Genomic DNA, 17,903 nt, shown 5'->3' on the forward strand with positions numbered 1-17,903 from the left:
ATTGTCCCAGAGGTGCATCACTGTTTGTTATCTGTGCCTTATTTGTTGAAAAAAGGGTTTCAGGTTTGTTTCCAGGATGATGTCTGCACAATCTCCAAAGGGGAGAGGGTACTTGCCAAGGTTAAGAAGGGGCAGATTGATCTTTTCATTCTTAAAACGTCTCTTGGGGGTGAGGGGAAGGTTGAGAGAGCACAGGCGCTGCGTGCTACAGTTCCCACTCATGTTCAATGTATTTGCGCATGGCATCAGAGGACCAATCATAGTCCTCTAGAAGAACTGCAAGTGCTTCCTGAGGTTACCAGAGGGTGTAAAATTAGAGATTGTGGACGTGCCATTAATTGTGACACATGCAAGCAGGCGAAGGTGAGGGGGTGGAACTAAGGTTCTCCACCAAGGTGAAAGCAATCGTCATTGACAGAAATGCTAGGTACACTGGTTCTGCTTTGCAGCAGTTCTTTCACAAAAGAGGGATAAGTTACACAGTTACTTCACCCAGTAAGAGGGGGGTGGCAGAGCTGAGGAGTGAAGCTCTGGTTAAGGCTGCACAGGTGATGCTAATGGAAGCTAGGTTACCTCCAAAGTTTTGGCTGGAGGCAGTCCGATGTGTGTCTTTCACCTGGAATCGTGTCTACAACTCACTGGTAGGTGACACACTGTACTCTTTGTTGAATGGCAGAAAACCCCAGGTTCACTTTCTGCGCAAGTTTGGATCTCCTGCGGTTGTCCCTGTGCCTAAGGCTTTGCAAGGGCCAGATGGAGCCAAAGTCCAGAAAATGATCTTCTGTGGGTATGAGCCAGAAGCTCGTGCATGGAGGTTTGCTTACCCGTCAGGTGATCAGAGTAAGGTGCTGATCAGTAAACACGCTGAGTTCTTTGAGCAGGATGAAAGGCCAAAGATTTCTGCACAGCGTGATGTTCTATCAGAATGTCTCTCTGATCCAGAGGACAGTTCTGTTGAGGAGGAAGGAGAGGCTGAGTCTGCTGATGACGATCAGGTCACTGACCAGGGTCAGGAGCAGGATGGGGCGTCTCCACAAGTTGTTAGAAAAGGACAGCCCAAGAGTGAGCCTAGTTCTCCTGTGAGTGTAATGGAGAGGATTCGAAGACGCTTTAAGTCAGAGGGGGAATCCTGTGATGCAGAGGACACACCTGCTGGTGACAGTGAGCCAGAGGAAACACCAGAGTTTGTGCCTAGGCGGTCCAGTTGCACAACCAAGGGTATTCCACCTGAGAGGTACCAGGCCACAGGTGCGTGGGTAAGTTTCGCACAGTGCGATTCTGAGAGTTGTGAGGTGATTCCACAGATGCCTAACAGGTACGCAAGGCATTGGGGAAGGGATTGATCTCACAAGGTGTTGCTGAAGATGTTACACAGGTCTTGTCAGAAAGCAACGCAAGGGGGTGTGTGAGAGTTCAGAACTTAACTGGTTAAGTGTTCTGAGATGTGCGTCACTTTCTGACGTCAGCTATGGAAGCTGGGAGGAGTCTGGGAGGAGACTGTACTTTCTGTTGTTCTCTCTGTGTGTCTTGAGAGAGATGGCTGCAAGCAGCGATGGGCTGAAATGTTTCAATAAAGAGCTGTAAATAGACAAACCTGTCTGTGTATGCTTGCATGGAGAAAAAGGAGAAAAAGACTGCTTTACACCGCTGTATGCTACTCTGCGAAGCCGTGGCTAAAGAGACAGCAGAATTTGTTGCGCAGCTGAGAAGGAAGTGTGCCGGACGCTGTAAATGACTGATTGGGATCGTAAAGCTATCAGAGGCCACGGCTCAACGATCAAGCTCCAAAGATCTTTATCTCTGGCATATGGTTTCAGAACAGAGTCCATATAACCGGAGACACCCACTGTAATAGTGCCAATACCTGAAATGATGGGGCGTCCTGGATTGCCTGGTTTGTGTATTTTAGGTAGAAGATAGAAAGTTCCTGGTCGCGGTTCTGTTGGTGTGTTAGTGAGGATCTGTTCTTGGATGTGTGGGGGTAGCTCCTTAACAATCTTGTTCAGTTCTTTTTTGTATTCTTGTGTGGGGTCTGAGTCCAATTTTATGTAAAAGGCGGTATTGGAAAGTTGTCTGTGAGCCTCCTGAATGTAGTCAGTTTTGTTCATGATGACGACAGCTCCACCTGTAGTCAGTTTTGTATGTAGTCAGTTTTGTATGTAGTCAGTTTTGTATGTAGTCAGTTTTGAATGTAGTCAGTTTTGTTCATGATGACGACAGCTGCTGAATTACAACTTATCACCAAACTTAAAACCATGGAGAAACCTGGTCTGAACAAAGACCTTGGATTCTTATCTCATTATACATGACAAAGCCATTTTTCACCTTTTCACCCCTTGCTTTTTCCTGTAAGACCTATTGCAGTCGTTAAGAGTCGTCAACAGGCTCATCACAGCTATCTGCCAATCACCCATTCCCACCACCCTTCTGAGTAATACCCCTCCCCACCTTCTCACTATATAGAAGGGTCTGGAAACTTCTGTTTCAGTGTATCTGAAGAAGTGTGCATGCACACGAAAGCTCATACCAAGAACTGACTTAGTTGGTCTTTAAGGTGCTACTGGAAGGAATTTGTTTTGTTTTGACTATGGCAGACCAACACGGCTACCTATCTGTATATAATTACCATTATTATTCAGAATGTTGAGAACACATAAAGGAAGACAAATCAGTTGTACTGGAGGAAATATGATTTGAAACTATGTTTGATGATTATATGGTTAGATGAAGGAAGAATAACTCAACTTAAATGTCAGGGGACTGCCATTGGAACAGGGGAGGGAGGCAGGGGCGCCGCTGGGATACAGGGAGCTGCCGAAACCTCTGAGAAGCAGTTCCTCGTCCGGGGGGGCACACCTCCAGCGGAGAAGAGAGGGAAGGGGCCAGCAAAGAGAGGAAAGGGCTCGAGGATGCTGCTGAGAGCCCAAGCACCTCACTGTTGCCCAGCTTGCACAGAGGGTGAAATGCAAGGAGGGGAGGAGGAGGCTTGGGGTGCCGAAGTTGTTATGCTGGGGGAGAAGCTGGAAGAGGCCACTCCCAGTTTCTGCAAGTGACTAAGATGGACATGAACATTTTAGATCTGCACTGTAAATAGTTTGCACAATAAAACCTGTAAAAGACAGGTTGAAGTCCTGCCTGGTTACTGATGAGCAACCACCACCAGCACCTGACATTAAATAACTGGATAAATGTTATAGTTAGATAAAAATCTAAGCAGGAATATAAATATGCACAGCCGGTGGAAATTGAGGAAAGGATGGAAAAGCAACAGAAATGAGGGGAAAGTATGTTCTTGTTTCTTTTCTCTCTTTCCTTTGCTGCTAACATTTTGAACGGGGAGTGGGTGAGAATCAACTTTTAAATTTGTTGTAAATTTGCATTATTTTGCTATTAGTTTCTTAAAATTTTTGGAAAATCCATAACATTTAATTGACACAAGAATTACAGTCCACTCTAGAGATCAAAAGAAGGTCTCCCTCTCTCACCTTGAATATCTGGATGACTTGCCAGGAGGAGAAGCGCCCATTTCAGAGAACTGGTGGCTGTGTCTGTCCCTGCTACAAAGAGCCCAGAAATACTAAAAGCCATGTTTTCTTCATCATAGGTGGATTCTGGGTCGTTTTTGCTCTGGTTTTGAAAACGGGGAAAGTGTCATGTCATTTACATGCATTACAATCTGTCCTTCAGCACTTATTTTATCTTACTTCCCCTGCTCCTATTAGGATACCACCAACACATGCTTCCTGAGGGGTGAGGTGTCTTCTTACACTGCCTGAGGTGACATATGAAGGTGCCACCTCCACTGCCCTGCTGTCACTGCCACCTCCATTACTTTGGTCACACAGCAGTGCCACAATGGGCTAACAACAACAGTGAGTTACAGATAGGTAGCCGTGTTGGTCTGCCATAGTCAAAACAAAAAATTCCTTCCAGTAGCACCTTAAAGACCAACTAAGTTAGTTCTAGGTATGAGCTTTCGTGTGCATGCACACTTCTTCAGATATGAAGAAGTGTGCATGCACACGAAAGCTCATACCTAGAACTAACTTAGTTGGTCTTTAAGGTGGAACAACAGTGAGGACAGTGGAATCTTGCAAGCTTTTTTTTTTTTATAAATATTTATTAAAGTTTTTAAATATAAATGCACAAATAATAAACAATCTTACTTCTATCACAGACATAGTTTCATCACTTCTTTGGACTCCCTCACGTCTCCCGCTCCCATTTACATCGTTAAAGGTTTTTTCCAGACAAATTATCAACTTGTTTACAATCTCATGTCCACTCATTCAAATATAATCTAACACTTCTTCCAAAAAATTTTATATTTTCTTTAGTCTCACTTATCATCAAATTTCAAATCTAATTTAGTGGTGGCCAGTTTTTTATAATCTAGCATCCTTCTTAACATTCAACCAAATTACAATGTTTTTGTAGATACTTCTTGAATTTCTCCCAGTCTTCCTCCATCTTCTCTTCTCCCAGGTCACGGGGAATCTTGCAAGCTTTTGGTGAAATCTTGCAGGAAGCTGCCACCACTCCACTTCTCCACTAGTGGCTGGCTAGGATGCCTCCTGTTGCCATTCCACTGCCCAAGGCAGCTGCCTCAGCCTGCCTCATGTGTGGGCTGGCCCTGTTCTTCATAGCTGGTTGTGACAAGAGACCCATGCACACATTCTTGTGTACACAGTGGTAGCTGCTGGTGCTGCATTTGAGAATCTGTGGGTTGGGGTAATAATCCAACACTGGCAGGGGATGAGGGATCCAAAAGAATCTCTCTGGCAGCAGATATTCAAAATGTGCATTACTTATCACTAAACATATTTAACCATTCTTTAGTCAAATTTGAGTGTCCAAAGATTGTTCCAGTAATGCAAGAAGAAAAAATATTTTCACCTTTCTAGTGTAGGAATAAATGAGGCATGAGTTTGAAGTCATATTTAGTTTAGGAACATTTTCTTTAGGATTTCTTTCGCCCCCTGCTGATGAAAGTGAGGAGTGATTTTTCCTCTTGCTATGCACTGTAATGTATAATGAAACATCTGCCACAATACATTTGGTGAGTTGGCCATTCATACTATTTTGGCATTCTTACTGTTTGGGCACCACAAGCAACATTTCAGTGGTGAGTATGTTTCCATGAGTTTTACAGGGGTTTTCAAACGTTTTTGCCCACTGCTCTGTTGGATCAATCAACCGATCTCCAGTGCCCACTAGCCATATATATATATATATATATATGCTTTCGTAGATTTTCACGGGTACAGGAATGCAGGTTTTGGTGTCCTCGGGTGTCTTCCCGTGTAAAAGTTGGGGTGTCTAGGCGACGTTTCGACGAGGTCTCACTCGTCATCTTCAGGCTGGTGCTTTCGGCTTCTTGTTACTGGAACAGAGCAGGATCTCAGTGTTTGAGTTCCTATAAATACTGTAGAGGGGGTGTGGTGTATAGCCTCCAATGTTCTGGGCAGAGAGGAAGTTCCCAGGCTAGTGTGCCTTTTCTTCTTTTGTTCCTTAATTACTTGAGAGATATCTTGAGTGATTTCTTGAGTGATATCCTGAGTACCACTTAGGTGGGTCATTAGGTGTGGATTAGTTGTTAAAGTCTTTGTGTCTTGACCTCTTGAACTTTGTGAAGAGTTTTCCTGAGAAGATGGCTGTACTGTACTTAGTTGTGCTCTGGCTTGGCTTCGTGTATAGGGGCGAGCTGTGGTTTTGTGGCTTGTGTCAGCCAGATCTGTGTAGGGATTGCAGGGGGGTGCAGCATCCGGAGGTGCCACCATGGATTGGCTACTGGATGGTGTCTGTAATTCATCTGTGGAGAGGGTCTGGGTTTGGGTCTGGTGTGGTTGATTGGTGTTGGCGTTCTGTGTGCCTCTGGATCTGGTGTCAGTTTTTGTGGGGAGGGCTAATTTCCAGAAATTACAGACACCATCCAGTAGCCAAAAAAACAGACACCATCCAGTAGCCAATCCATGGTGGCACCTCCGGATGCTGCACCCCCCTGCAATCCCTACACAGATCTGGCTGACACAAGCCACAAAACCACAGCTCGCCCCTATACACGAAGCCAAGCCAGAGCACAACTAAGTACAGTACAGCCATCTTCTCAGGAAAACTCTTCACAAAGTTCAAGAGGTCAAGACACAAAGACTTTAACAACTAATCCACACCTAATGACCCACCTAAGTGGTACTCAGGATATCACTCAAGAAATCACTCAAGATATCTCTCAAGTAATTAAGGAACAAAAGAAGAAAAGGCACACTAGCCTGGGAACTTCCTCTCTGCCCAGAACATTGGAGGCTATACACCACACCCCCTCTACAGTATTTATAGGAACTCAAACACTGAGATCCTGCTCTGTTCCAGTAACAAGAAGCCGAAAGCACCAGCCTGAAGATGACGAGTGAGACCTCGTCGAAACGTCGCCTAGACACCCCAACTTTTACACGGGAAGACACCCGAGGACACCAAAACCTGCATATATATATATATATATATATATATATATATATATATATATATATTCAGAATAGTGGTTTGCACAACTCACTAAGAAAAATAATAATCCAATAAATCTGGGGAAAAGTAACTCAGTGTCATTTCCAACTGAGATTCAGGAAAAAAATATTGGTGTCCTTGGAAGAGATTAGCATTCACTTATAACAGGGAATATAATGATTCTTTGGATGAGCAGCATTCAGTTTCAAAGCAGATACTTACTTTCTCCATCTGAAGCAGATAGAAATCAATGAGATCCTGTGGCTCATGCAGAGACTGATTCTCCTTATGCTTCTCTATCTCCTCCATTGCAAATGAAAACACCATCTCTGTGCAGGACAAGGCCTTCTTGTGGGGCCCTGGGAGATGTTTCATGAGCCATGGAAACATTTCATAAAGCTAAAGGAAAGATAGCAGAAATGCTGCCGTTACCATGAGGAAGCTTGGTCATGCAGTTCATGGGTCAATTCATTTGAATTACTGGTAGTACTTAAAACATGACCCAAATTATTCTTCAGAACTAGCACATTAGTTTGAGTCTCACTGAGAAGAAGGTAGGAGTCTGTAGCTTCTCTTGAATCTCACAATGACTGGTTCTGGGAAATATCTCTAGCCGAATATGTGAAAGAAAACTAGGGGTCAAAGTATTTTTCTAGTTCCCAGGCTTCATTCAAAACTGGGCACAATCCCAAGCCATTTGTTGGGAGGTGGGGGGTGGCTGGAGAATACAGATGGGGAGACATTCAAGTCACCACATTTAAGAGTGAATTTTCCTAATATGCAAATTGAAACACAGCCAGCCTTTGAAATGTGCAGTCCTCCAAATCTTGCAATGCAGTTTTAAAATTTATCTTTCTTTATTTTATTTTATTTATTAAATTCCCCAGTTCCCCAGTCAAGTAATGCCCATCTCTTCCTTCAAAAAATCAAACAAAGGTGAGAGCTGTTTGCTAGTTCTGTTGGATCTTTCAGCGGCCTTTGACACCATTGTCCATAATATCCTTCTGGACCATCTAGAGGGTTAACAGATTGAGGTTGAATCCTGACAAGACAGAAGTACTTTTTGGGGGGGACAGAGGGAGAGCAGGTGTGGAGGACTCCCTGGGTCTGAATGGGGAAACTGTGCCCCTGAAGGACCAGGTACGCAGCCTGGGAGTCGTTTTGAGCACACAGCTGTCCATGGAGGTGCAGGTTAATTCTGTGTCCAGGGCGGCTGTCTACCAGCTCCATCTGGTAAGCAGGCTGAGACCCTACCTGTCTGTGGACTGTCTTGCCAGGGTGGTGCATGCTCCAGTTATCTCCTGCTTGGACTACTGCAATGCGCTCTAAGTGGGGCTACCTTTTAAGGTGACCCGGAAACTTCAATTAATCCAGAATGTGGCAGCTAGACTGGTGACTAGGAGTGGCCGCCGGGACCACATAACACTAGTTCTGAGAGATCTGCATTGGCTCCCAGTACATTTCCGAGCACAATTCAAAGTGTTGGTGCTGACCTTTAAAGCCCTAAACGGCCTTGGTCCTGTATACCTGAAGGAGCATCTCCATCCCCATCATTCAGCCCAGACAGTGAGATCCAGCGCTGAGGGCCTTCTGGCGGTTGCCTCATTGCGAGAAGTGAGGTTACAGGGAACCAGACAGAGGGCCTTCTCAGTAGTGGCACCTGCCCTGTGGAATGCCCTCCCTTCAGATGTGAAGGGAATAAGCAGCTATCTTATCTTTAAAAGACATCTGAGGGCAGCCCTATTTAGGGAAGTTTTTAATATTTAATTCTGTATTGTTTTAACACTTGATTAGAAGCCGCCCAGAGTGGCTGGGGAAACTCAGCCAGATGGGCGGGGTATAAATAATAAATTATTATTATTATTAAACCTTTAAGAAGGGAATTTTTCTCTTTCCTAGTTTTCTCATGAAAGATAAATTACTTACATTTTCTGAATACACCTCTCTAGCAAACACTTTGGAGGTTGGGTCTCTTCCATTGCCTTTCCTTACAAGAACTTTGTTCCCAATTCCTTCCAGTAGCACCTTAAAGACCAACTAAGTCAGTTCTTGGTATGAGCTTTCGTGTGCATGCACACTTCTTCAGATACACTTCAGATACTGTGTATCTGAAGAAGTGTGCATGCACACGAAAGCTCATACCAAGAACTGACTTAGTTGGTCTTTAAGGTGCTACTGGAAGGAATTTGTTTTGTTTTGACTATGGCAGACCAACACGGCTACCTATTTGTTCCCAATAACAAAGAATATTAAATAAGACAAATACATATCCTGGGTTTGCATCATGGCAATCTGAGGTGAGAGGGTGGAGAAAAGAACTGATCCCCATATAAATAAATGCTAGCCAAGAGGTCTCAGAGTAATGAGACTTCCAGTTTACCACGGAGCCAAGCGCAAGCAGGATTTAGCCCTCTGGGGGAGAATACAGTTTTCGGGGGGAAACGGGGGCTTTACAAGGGTGCCACAAGCCCCCAAAAACCTCAGGAGGAAGATCCTGAAGGCAGGTTCCCAGCTAGCCGAGGAGCGGTCTCTCTGCTGCCTGAAAAGCCCCTTTTAGGAGCAAAAAGAGCAGTGAGATTGTGGCCATTTTCTACCCTCAAGAAGTGCAGCCTCAAACTTACCTGGCACAGCGGTAGATTCAGAAACAGTAAAAAAATCCGGATTTAATTGATGGAAATAGTTGAAAAGAAAGGATTAACAATGATTCAGAAGCAGCAGGTAAAAAGCAGGTAAAAAGAAGGTCAGCCCCGACTGGGATCTTATTTATATGCAAGAAGTACCCACAGAACAAAAACAGTGAGTTGTCCTGCAGCGGAATATTTAATTTAATATAAACACTTTACTTAAGACTGTGTAAACAAAGGAAGGGGCTGAAAGCCCTTATTTAGGGGTTTTTGGGGGTCTTTTTGTGGGTTTCTGGGACTGCAGTATGAGAGTCTTCCTGGAAACTTATTACTTTCGTTTTTAGAGAACTGCATAGTTAACTGTTAAGAAGCCTCATGGTGGAATTTTTTCTTCTTTATTTTTTACATGCCAAAGCAGCATTTTGAGAAACTGTCAAGCCCAAAACAAAATAGAAATATTTGCTATTATCTGGTTCTTTATTTTATTTTGTTTTGCTTTATTCGGAGGAAAGCTGAGTAAGGAGAAGAAATTGTTTACCCACTCTCCCCTTCCTGCTTCTGACTTAGCTGACATGGACATTGGAGTAGAAGGACTTTGGCTGACTATTTTTACATTTTATAGTGCCAGACTGTGCTCTCGGGGATGGATTAATTTTGGTTTCACAGAAGACTGGTGTAAATTTACAGACTATTTGAAAAGTAATTGTGATGATCAGACTACGTTTGTAGGTTTGCAAGAAGTTTTGTGAGGTGAATTATTGGAACAATTGCAAAAATGGATAAAGGGGAGGATGGTTAGTTAAGATAATTAAAGGCAATATGAATTTAAGAAGTGCATAAGAAGTGGTTAAAACGGTGGATCATCAGAGGTGCTGATGGAAGTCCAAAAAAAGATTGTATAAGTGGTGAAGTTTTGTGGTATGTGTAATGGGGGTTGGGGTTGCTTGTGCGTAAGCCGCAAACTGCTCCAAGCTGAGTTGTTTGGTTAAAACTTTCCCCCGGCTGGACAGCCTCTACTCTGTGGCTGTCTCAATCACTGGCAGAATCCGTCAGTGGGCGTTTCCTGAACATCTTCCAACATAAAAGTTCTTTGACACCAAGTCTCCGCCTAGCCTCCCTGCGCGGAAGCTTTCTGCGCAGAGTGGGCGTCCCAAGCGGAGGTTCTGTGCTCTCCCCGCTGGTCTCGCTGGAACAGTCTCGGAGCCCTCCCTCCGAAGCTCCCTCAGCCTCCCCTTTCTTCCTAGTGTCACACCTATTTCCTTCCCCAATGGAAGCTCCCCCTCTCTCCTTACTGGTTCCCTCTCCAGCGTCATTGGGGAGCCTTACCTTCACCCTTGGCTCTGATGGCAGTTCCCTGACATGCACCTCCCCCCCAGGGCCCTCCTCACCCCCAGCTGGTTCCCTAAGCGGTGATGCGGGGAATCCCTGGAATGCCAATCTCCCCAATCTGAGCCCTCTTCCTCTGATACCTCCCTTCCCTCCTTCTCGGAGGTCGGATACCCCATAAACTCTTCTTCATCATCCGTGGTGCCAAATTGCTCCTCCCAGAACCTCTCGAGTGGTTTCGGCTTCCTTGGGAACCTGCGATGAAACTCCTCCCGCAGATACTCATCCTTGATCCCTCCTTCAGGAACCCATGTGTTTTCCGACTCAGGCTCCCCCTCCCAAGCTACCAAATATTCCACCTGCCTCCCCCTCCACCTTGAATCAAGAATTTCCGCTGCTTGACCGCTGAGTTCCCTCTCCTCCACCTGTGGGTGAGTGGGGATCTCTCTCTCTCGCCCCGGAAACTCCCTCCCTTCCCGGTATGGTGAGAGTAAAGACCTGTGGAACACCGGATGCAGTTTCATGTTGGTCGGCAAGTTGAGCCTAAAGGCCACAGGATTCACCTGCTGTGTTACCTCGAAAGGTCCCAGTCGCCTTGGCTGTAGTTTTTTGCAACCTCCCTTGAACGGTAGTCCTTTGGTTGACAACCACACCCGGTCCCCAACCCTTATGGTCTCCCCTTCTCTGCGGTGCTTGTCTGCCTGCCTCTTGTACGCTTCCTTGGCCCTCTCCAGGTTCATCTTAAGCTGTTGGTGTAAGGCTTCCATTTCTTCCACAAATTGCTCTGCCGCCAGCACACTCCACCTCTCCTCCCCCTCCCCTGGGAAGGCCCTGGGGTGACACCCGTAATTGGCCATGAACGGACTCATCCCCGTGGACACATGTTCAGCGTTATTGTAAGCAAATTCGGCCAGCGCTAGCCTTTCCACCCAGTCGTTCTCCCTCTCGCTGACGTAGCAGCGTAGGTACTGTTGGAGAATGCTATTAGCCCTTTCTGCTTGTCCGTTGGTTTCCGGGTGTCGGGCCGTCGAGAAACTCACCTCAACTTGGAGCAAGCTCATGAGCTTCCTCCAGAATCTGGAAGTGAATTGCTTTCCTCTTTCGTACAAAACCCTCAAGGGGGCGCCATGCAACTGGAAGACGTGATCTACAAACAGCCTAGCTGTTTCCTCTGCTGTGACTGCATGCGAGCAAGCAATGAAATGGCACATCTTGGTTAACAAGTCAACTACCACCATGACGGCTGTTTTTCCCCTGGACTTAGGCAAATCGGTCATAAAATCTATGGATACCACCTCCCATGGTCTTCCCGGAGTGGGCAAGGGTTCTAGCAACCCTGCGGGTGCTGCTTTCTCCCCATAGAATCATAGAATCATAGAGTTGGAAGAGACCACAAGGGCCATCGAGTCCAACCCCCTGCCAAGCTTAGCTCGCTGGCAGCGGTCGCAACCCCGTACGTACTCCCGCACGTCTTCCCTCACTCTTGGCCACCAGAACTGCCTGGTGACAAGCAACATGGTTTTGTGTTGACCAAAATGCTCGCCGTGGGGTTGTCATGTAGTTGTTTGAGTACTCTCCTCCTCAAATCCCCCTCTGGTATGTACAATGCTCCCCTGTAATACAATGCCCCTTCTCTTTCCTCAAAACCCCCCTGATTTTCTCCTGCGGCCCGGAGCTCCCTGATCTTTGTTTGGGTGTACTCGTCGTCCCTCGTCAACCCTGCTAGTTCTCGTTTCCCGACCAATACTCCCTCACACACACACCGGTCCTCGGGTATGACATGTCGTACTTCCGGCGCTCCCTCTCCTTCCAAGTACTCCGGTTTCCGGGATAGGGCGTCTGCTCGGATGTTTTCCTCTCCTGGTACATACTGAATCTCAAAAGAGAACTTGGAGAACTCCTGAGCCCACTGCACCTGTCTCTGGTTGAGAACCCGTGTAGTCCTCCAGTAGTCCAGGTTCTTATGGTCCATGCACACCTGGATCTTGTGCTGAGCCCCTATCAACAAATGTCTCCAGCGTCTGAACGCTTCGTAAATTGCAAGCAATTCCCGGTCATACACCGTGTAGTTCTGTTCTGACTTGCTCAGCTTCCTCGAGAAAAAGGCGCACGGTCTCCAGTCGGACTGGTTTCCTGGCTGGAGCAGTACGGCCCCCACCGCTCTATCTGACGCGTCTGTCTCCAGCCTCATTGGCTTCTGCAGATCCACGTGCAAGAGCTGCTCTTCCGAAGCGAACGCTCTCTTTAGTCTTTCAAAGGATTGCTGTGCCTTTTCCGTCCACACGAACTTCTTTTTGCTACTGAGACAATCGGTGATGGGTGCAGTTAAGTGTGTGAAGTTCTTGATGAACTTCCTATAGAAATTCGCAAACCCCAGGAACCTCTGCACGTCCTTCCGGTTCTTGGGGGTCTTCTATTCTAGCACCGCCTGCACCTTGCTTGGGTCCATGGCTAAGCCCTTGTCCGACAACCTGTAACCCAGGAACTCGACCTCTCGGGCATGGAATTGGCACTTCTCCAGTTTCACCCACAACTGGTGCTCCTGCAGCCTTTTTAGCACTTCTCTGACGTCTTTAACATGCTGTTCCTCGTTCTCTGAGTAGATTAGCACGTCATCTAGAAAGGCCACGCAATTCTTGTACAGTAGGGACCCCAACACGTGGTGCATGAACGATTGAAAACAGGTGGAGCTCGATTGTAATCCGAAGGGCATAACTAAGTACTCAAAAGCCCCCAGGGGGTGAACATGGTGGTCTTCCATTAATCCCCTGCCCTCATCCTAATCAAATTGTATGCCCCTCGAAGGTCCAACTTGGTAAAAAAATTTCCCTTCCTTACCCTGGTCAAAATGTCATCAATTCTGGGCATTGGGAAGGTCACCGGCTCCAATACCAGATTTAACCCCCAATAATCCACAATTAATCTGGGCTCTTTGGAGTCTCTTTTGTCCACAAAGAACACTGGACTGCCCCCACCGCCCTCGATTCTCTTATGAAACCCCTCTTCAGGTTCTTGTCAATAAACTTCCGCAACTCCTGCATCTCTCTGTCCGACATGGCATACACCTTACCCACTGGCAGCTGAGCCCCTGTGAGTAGGTTGATTTGACAGTCAAAGGACCTATGGGGGGGTAGTCTATCCGCCTCCTTCTCACTGAAGACTTCTTCCAAATCAGCGTATTGCGGCGGGACCCTCGTCTTTTCCTCTGCCTCCATCCCTGCCACTCTGGCTACGGCCATCCTCGGGGTCTCCCCCCCGTGGCAGTGTTCCAAGCAGTGAGCTGACCCAAAGGCGACTGTCCGCTGGTACCATGCCACTACTGGATCATGCAGTGCCAGCCAGCTCATCCCCAGTATGATTGGCGGCCCGGCTAGTGTGGCTACGTGAAAGGCAATTGTCTCAGTGTGTCTGGAGACCCTCATCTTCATGGGAAGAGTCTGGTGGATCACTTCTCCCCCCAGGAGTTCTCTCCCATCAATGGTCGTTACTTGCAAGGGGTGCTCTAAAGGCACCAGGTGGAGCTGGTGCTCTAGTGCAAAGTCCTTGCTAAAGAAGTTGCAAGAGCTGCCTGAATCCAGCAGTGCCTTCACCTTAATTGGGTGTCCGTTGGGGAGTTCTAGCACCACCTCTATGGCTATGGCTGCCCGGGGGTGTCTGGTTTGGGCACTCTTACTGGTTGCTCGCCTGGCTGCTGTGCCCGCTGATCGGCAGCCAAGCGCTGGCGTTTCCCTGCTCTTTATTCCCCTCCTCCTCACTGCCAGCCGCCCCCACCATTCCTTGCCATGCCTTCCTCTGAGGGCAGACCCTGGCAAAATGTCCAGGCTGTTGGCAGAGAAAACACTTCCTGGTCATTTTCCTCTCCTTTATGCGCACCTCGCTGGAGTTTGAAACCCCCCGCGCGCGAGCGCCTCCGATCTCCATTGGTTCCGCTGGCTGGGAAGGTTGCTCCGGCATCTCTGGAATGCGGTTGTCATGCCAACGCTCTGCTCTCCCTTCCCGCCTCTCAAGAGCGTGCGCCTCTTGGCGTACTCCAACCGAAAGCACCATTTTAGTCAGCTGATCCATCGATTGCGGGCGGGGCAAGCAGGAAAGTTCGTCTTTTACCGAAGGGGCTAAGCCTTCCTCAAATAACATCTGCACTGGTTCCGAACCCAGTTCCCACCCAAGTTTGTGGATAAGCATCGAAAACCACGACCAGTACTCTCTAACTGATTGGCTCCCTTGTTTGCATGCCATCAGTTCCCTGCGCGTCACGCTCTGCTCCACTTCACTGGAAAACATGTGGTCCATGGCGCTAAAAAACTTCCTCAGGTCCTTTAAGGCAGCATTTTCCGATGCCATTAAGGGTCTGACCCATTCCCTGGCACCGTCTTGAAGATGCCCTATCACATAGGCCACCCTTGCCCCATCGTCCACAAAGTCATCATACTGCAGGTCCAGCACGTACTGCACCTCCGTCTTAAATGCATTATAGTCTCTCGGATTGCCCCCAAACTTATGCACCAGTCCCGGTACCTTCCTTGCAATGGGGGTGGGTTTCCCCTGGGCATCCTGAGTCCGCCTTTCATCTAGCCGCACCGCTAGTAAAGCCAGCTGCTGTTCCAAATCTCTGTTTCTCTCCTCCAGAGTTGGTCCTCCCCTGGCTCCCTCTCCAGCACCTGCTCCTCCGGTCTGACTCATGATGCTGCCTGTGCACAAGCAACGTCAAGGACTGATGGATTGCTGTAATGGGGGTTGGGGTTGCTTGTGCGTAAGCCGCAAACTGCTCCAAGCTGAGTTGTTTGGTTAAAACTTTCCCCCAGCTGGACAGCCTCTACTCCATGGCTGTCTCAATCACTGGCAGAATCCGTCAGTGGGCATTTCCTGAACATCTTCCAACATAAAAGTTCTTTGACACCAAGTCTCCGCCTAGCCTCCCTGCGCGGAAGCTTTCTGCACAGAGTGGGCGTCCCAAGGGGAGGTCCTGTGCTCTCCCCGCTGGTCTCGCTGGAACAGTCTCGGAGCCCTCCCTCCGAAGCTCCCTCAGCCTCCCCTTTCTTCCTAGTGTCACACGTATTTCCTTCCCCAGCGGAAGCTCCCCCTCTCTCCTTGCTGGTTCCCTCTCCAGCGTCATTGGGGAGCCTTACTTTCACCCTTGGCTCTGATGGCAGTTCCCTGACAGTATGAATTATAATTTATATGTTAAAATTAATAAAAAATATTATTAAAAAAAGAGAGATTTTGTTTGGCAGGTAAAAAAATTTCTTATTTTAACAGAAGCCGGTGAGGGAGGGATGTGGAGCACAGTAGACTGGAAAGGAGAAGTGTTAAAGTTTGCCTTTTGGTAGCTCGTTGCAGCCAGCAGAAGGAAAGGGGACTGTGATGGCCTGGGATTCCGATTCAGAGGATGAACCAGAGGAATCCCAGCCTGCACAGGAGTCCCCGCCTCCAGGGCCGGCTGAACTGGGGCAAGGCCTAGATGCTGAAGAGCCTGCACCTGTGGCAGAGCACCGGGGGCTGGCCCCAGGTGAAACCCTTCTGGCCCCAGAGGGGCTTGAGGACTCAGTGGCTACAGGTGAGCCTCCTCCAGGGCCCAGTAACCCTTCGGCCTCTCCTGATCTGCAGAGGCTTAGGGCAGAGAGGCAAAGGGAACTGGTTGCTCCCAGGAGGAGTGCTCGCCTTAAGGCCAGAGGAGGCGGGGCTCCTGGGGGCCGGGACCGCCCCTGGCCTTAGAAGAGGATAAAAGCCCAGTCAGCCCGGCCCCAGGTTGCAGGAGCAACGTCGTTGTTGGCTTTGGACCTTCCTGTGTTCCTGATCCCTGCTCGGCCTCCTGTTCCTGACCATCCGGTGCTCCTGTACCCTGCTCGGCCTCCTGTTCCAGCGTTCCTGTTCCCCGCCCGGCTCTCCGCCTCGGACCTCGCCCCTCTTCGTGTGGACTCAGACTACGCTCATGGTACCTCTCCCCCGGGTCCAGCACAGTTTGCTCCCGCCACACCCGCACTCCCCCTTCGTTGGGGTGCGTTCGGGAAGAGCAAGAGGCCATGGCTGACCTGGCGGCTGCGCTGGTGGCTTTGGCCCAGAAGAACCAGGCCTTGACTCACACCGTGCAGCAGCTCAGCGACGCGGTTACGGCACTTCAGCAGCGCTTGGAAGCCCTACCACTTCAGCAGCGCTTGGAAGCCGGCCGACGCCCCGGCTCCTGGCAAGTACCCAGTGGATTTGCCCGAGAAATTTGATGGGGCCCCGGCCAGCTTTCCCATGTTCCTCGCCCAAGCCAAGCTGTATATTCAGGGGCGAGCCCGGAACTTCCCTGACGACCGCACCAAGGTGCACTTTTTGATTAGTTTGTTAAAGGACCAGGCGGCCAAGAGGGCGTTGCCGCTACTCAGGCAAGACTCCCCCTTGCTGGCAGACTATACGGGGTTTTGCAATCTTTTGGAGGCCGCGTTCGGCAACCCCCAGAAAGGGAGTCAAGCCAACCGGGCGATTCGGCGGTTGAAACAGGGCAAGTCCACGGTGGCCGCATATACCACGGAGTTTCGGCTGTTGGACAGGACTTGACATGGAACGACTCGGCACTGCGGGACCAGTATCTCGAAGGGCTTTCGGACGAGATACTGGACCAGCTGGCCACAATGGAACGCCCCACCACGCTAGACACTCTCATTCAACGGAGTCTACAGATAGACGACCGGCTGGAGGATCGTCGCCTGGCCCGGGGCCGCCGACACCTCCAGTTCTCGGCACCAGTTTCTTCCGGCAGCCCCACGGTCACAACTGAGTTATCGGAGGAGCCTCTGCAGCTTGGGGCAGTGCGGCCACGCCTTTCCCCCGCAGAGAAGGTGCGGCGACGGGAGGGGAATCTATGTCTCTACTGTGGCGGAAGTGGACACTACGCTCGGTCCTGCCCTGAGAAACGCCAGCCGCAGGGAAACCGCCAAACCCCAGTAGCTGATGGCCCTAGCTACCGGGGGTCCCAAACAGCGCAGAACGGGCCCGCACCAATGGACTTGCAACATCTTATGGTTCCGGTACGTTTATATCCTCCAGGTGGGCCCTGGATTCTTACCCATGCTTTGGTGGATTCAGGAGCAACCCGTTCTTATATGGACGCTGCTTTTGCTACCCATCATCAGGTGCCACTTCGGAACAAGCCAGAACCGATCCAGGTGGAAGCAATTGACGGATAGCTTCTACGTTCAGGAGCCGTTACTCAGGAGACCTAGCCCCTGGTCCTGTGTCTCCAGCAGCACCGGGAGTTGCGAACTTTGGACATTGCCTCTATGCCCCGGTTCCCCCTGGTGCTCGGGATGGACTGGCTGGAAGCTCACAACGTTCAGATTGACTGGGTAAAATGGACTGTGCACTTCCCAGACCCATGTTCCCATGCTCAATCCGAGACGCTGGCGGCCGTGCCCACGGAGGAGGCAGCACCCACGCTCCCAGCCGTGTACCAGGACTACCAGGACGTGT

The 17,903-nt window shown here is 49.0% G+C and overlaps 1 protein-coding gene and 1 long non-coding RNA gene across 2 annotated transcripts in view; one reads left to right on the forward strand and one right to left on the reverse strand.

Moving 5' to 3' along the window:
- LOC309342399 overlaps positions 1-17,903 on the forward strand; it is a 157,119-nt gene that overhangs the window by 109,125 nt on the left and 30,091 nt on the right. The gene's annotated exons all lie outside the window — the stretch shown is intronic.
- Positions 1-17,903, reverse strand: part of LOC309342208 (cytochrome P450 2J2-like) — a 45,340-nt gene that overhangs the window by 19,074 nt on the left and 8,363 nt on the right. The window contains exons 5-6 of the mRNA XM_081862602.1: positions 6,724-6,900; positions 3,486-3,627 (exon numbers count right to left, since the gene is read on the reverse strand). Of these exons, the coding sequence (XP_081718728.1) occupies positions 3,486-3,627; positions 6,724-6,900 (319 nt within the window). The remainder of the gene's footprint in view (positions 1-3,485; positions 3,628-6,723; positions 6,901-17,903) is intronic.

This window comes from Podarcis erhardii (assembly GCF_964252035.2).
Source record: "Podarcis erhardii genome assembly, chromosome: 5".
Lineage (NCBI taxonomy): Eukaryota > Metazoa > Chordata > Lepidosauria > Squamata > Lacertidae > Podarcis > Podarcis erhardii.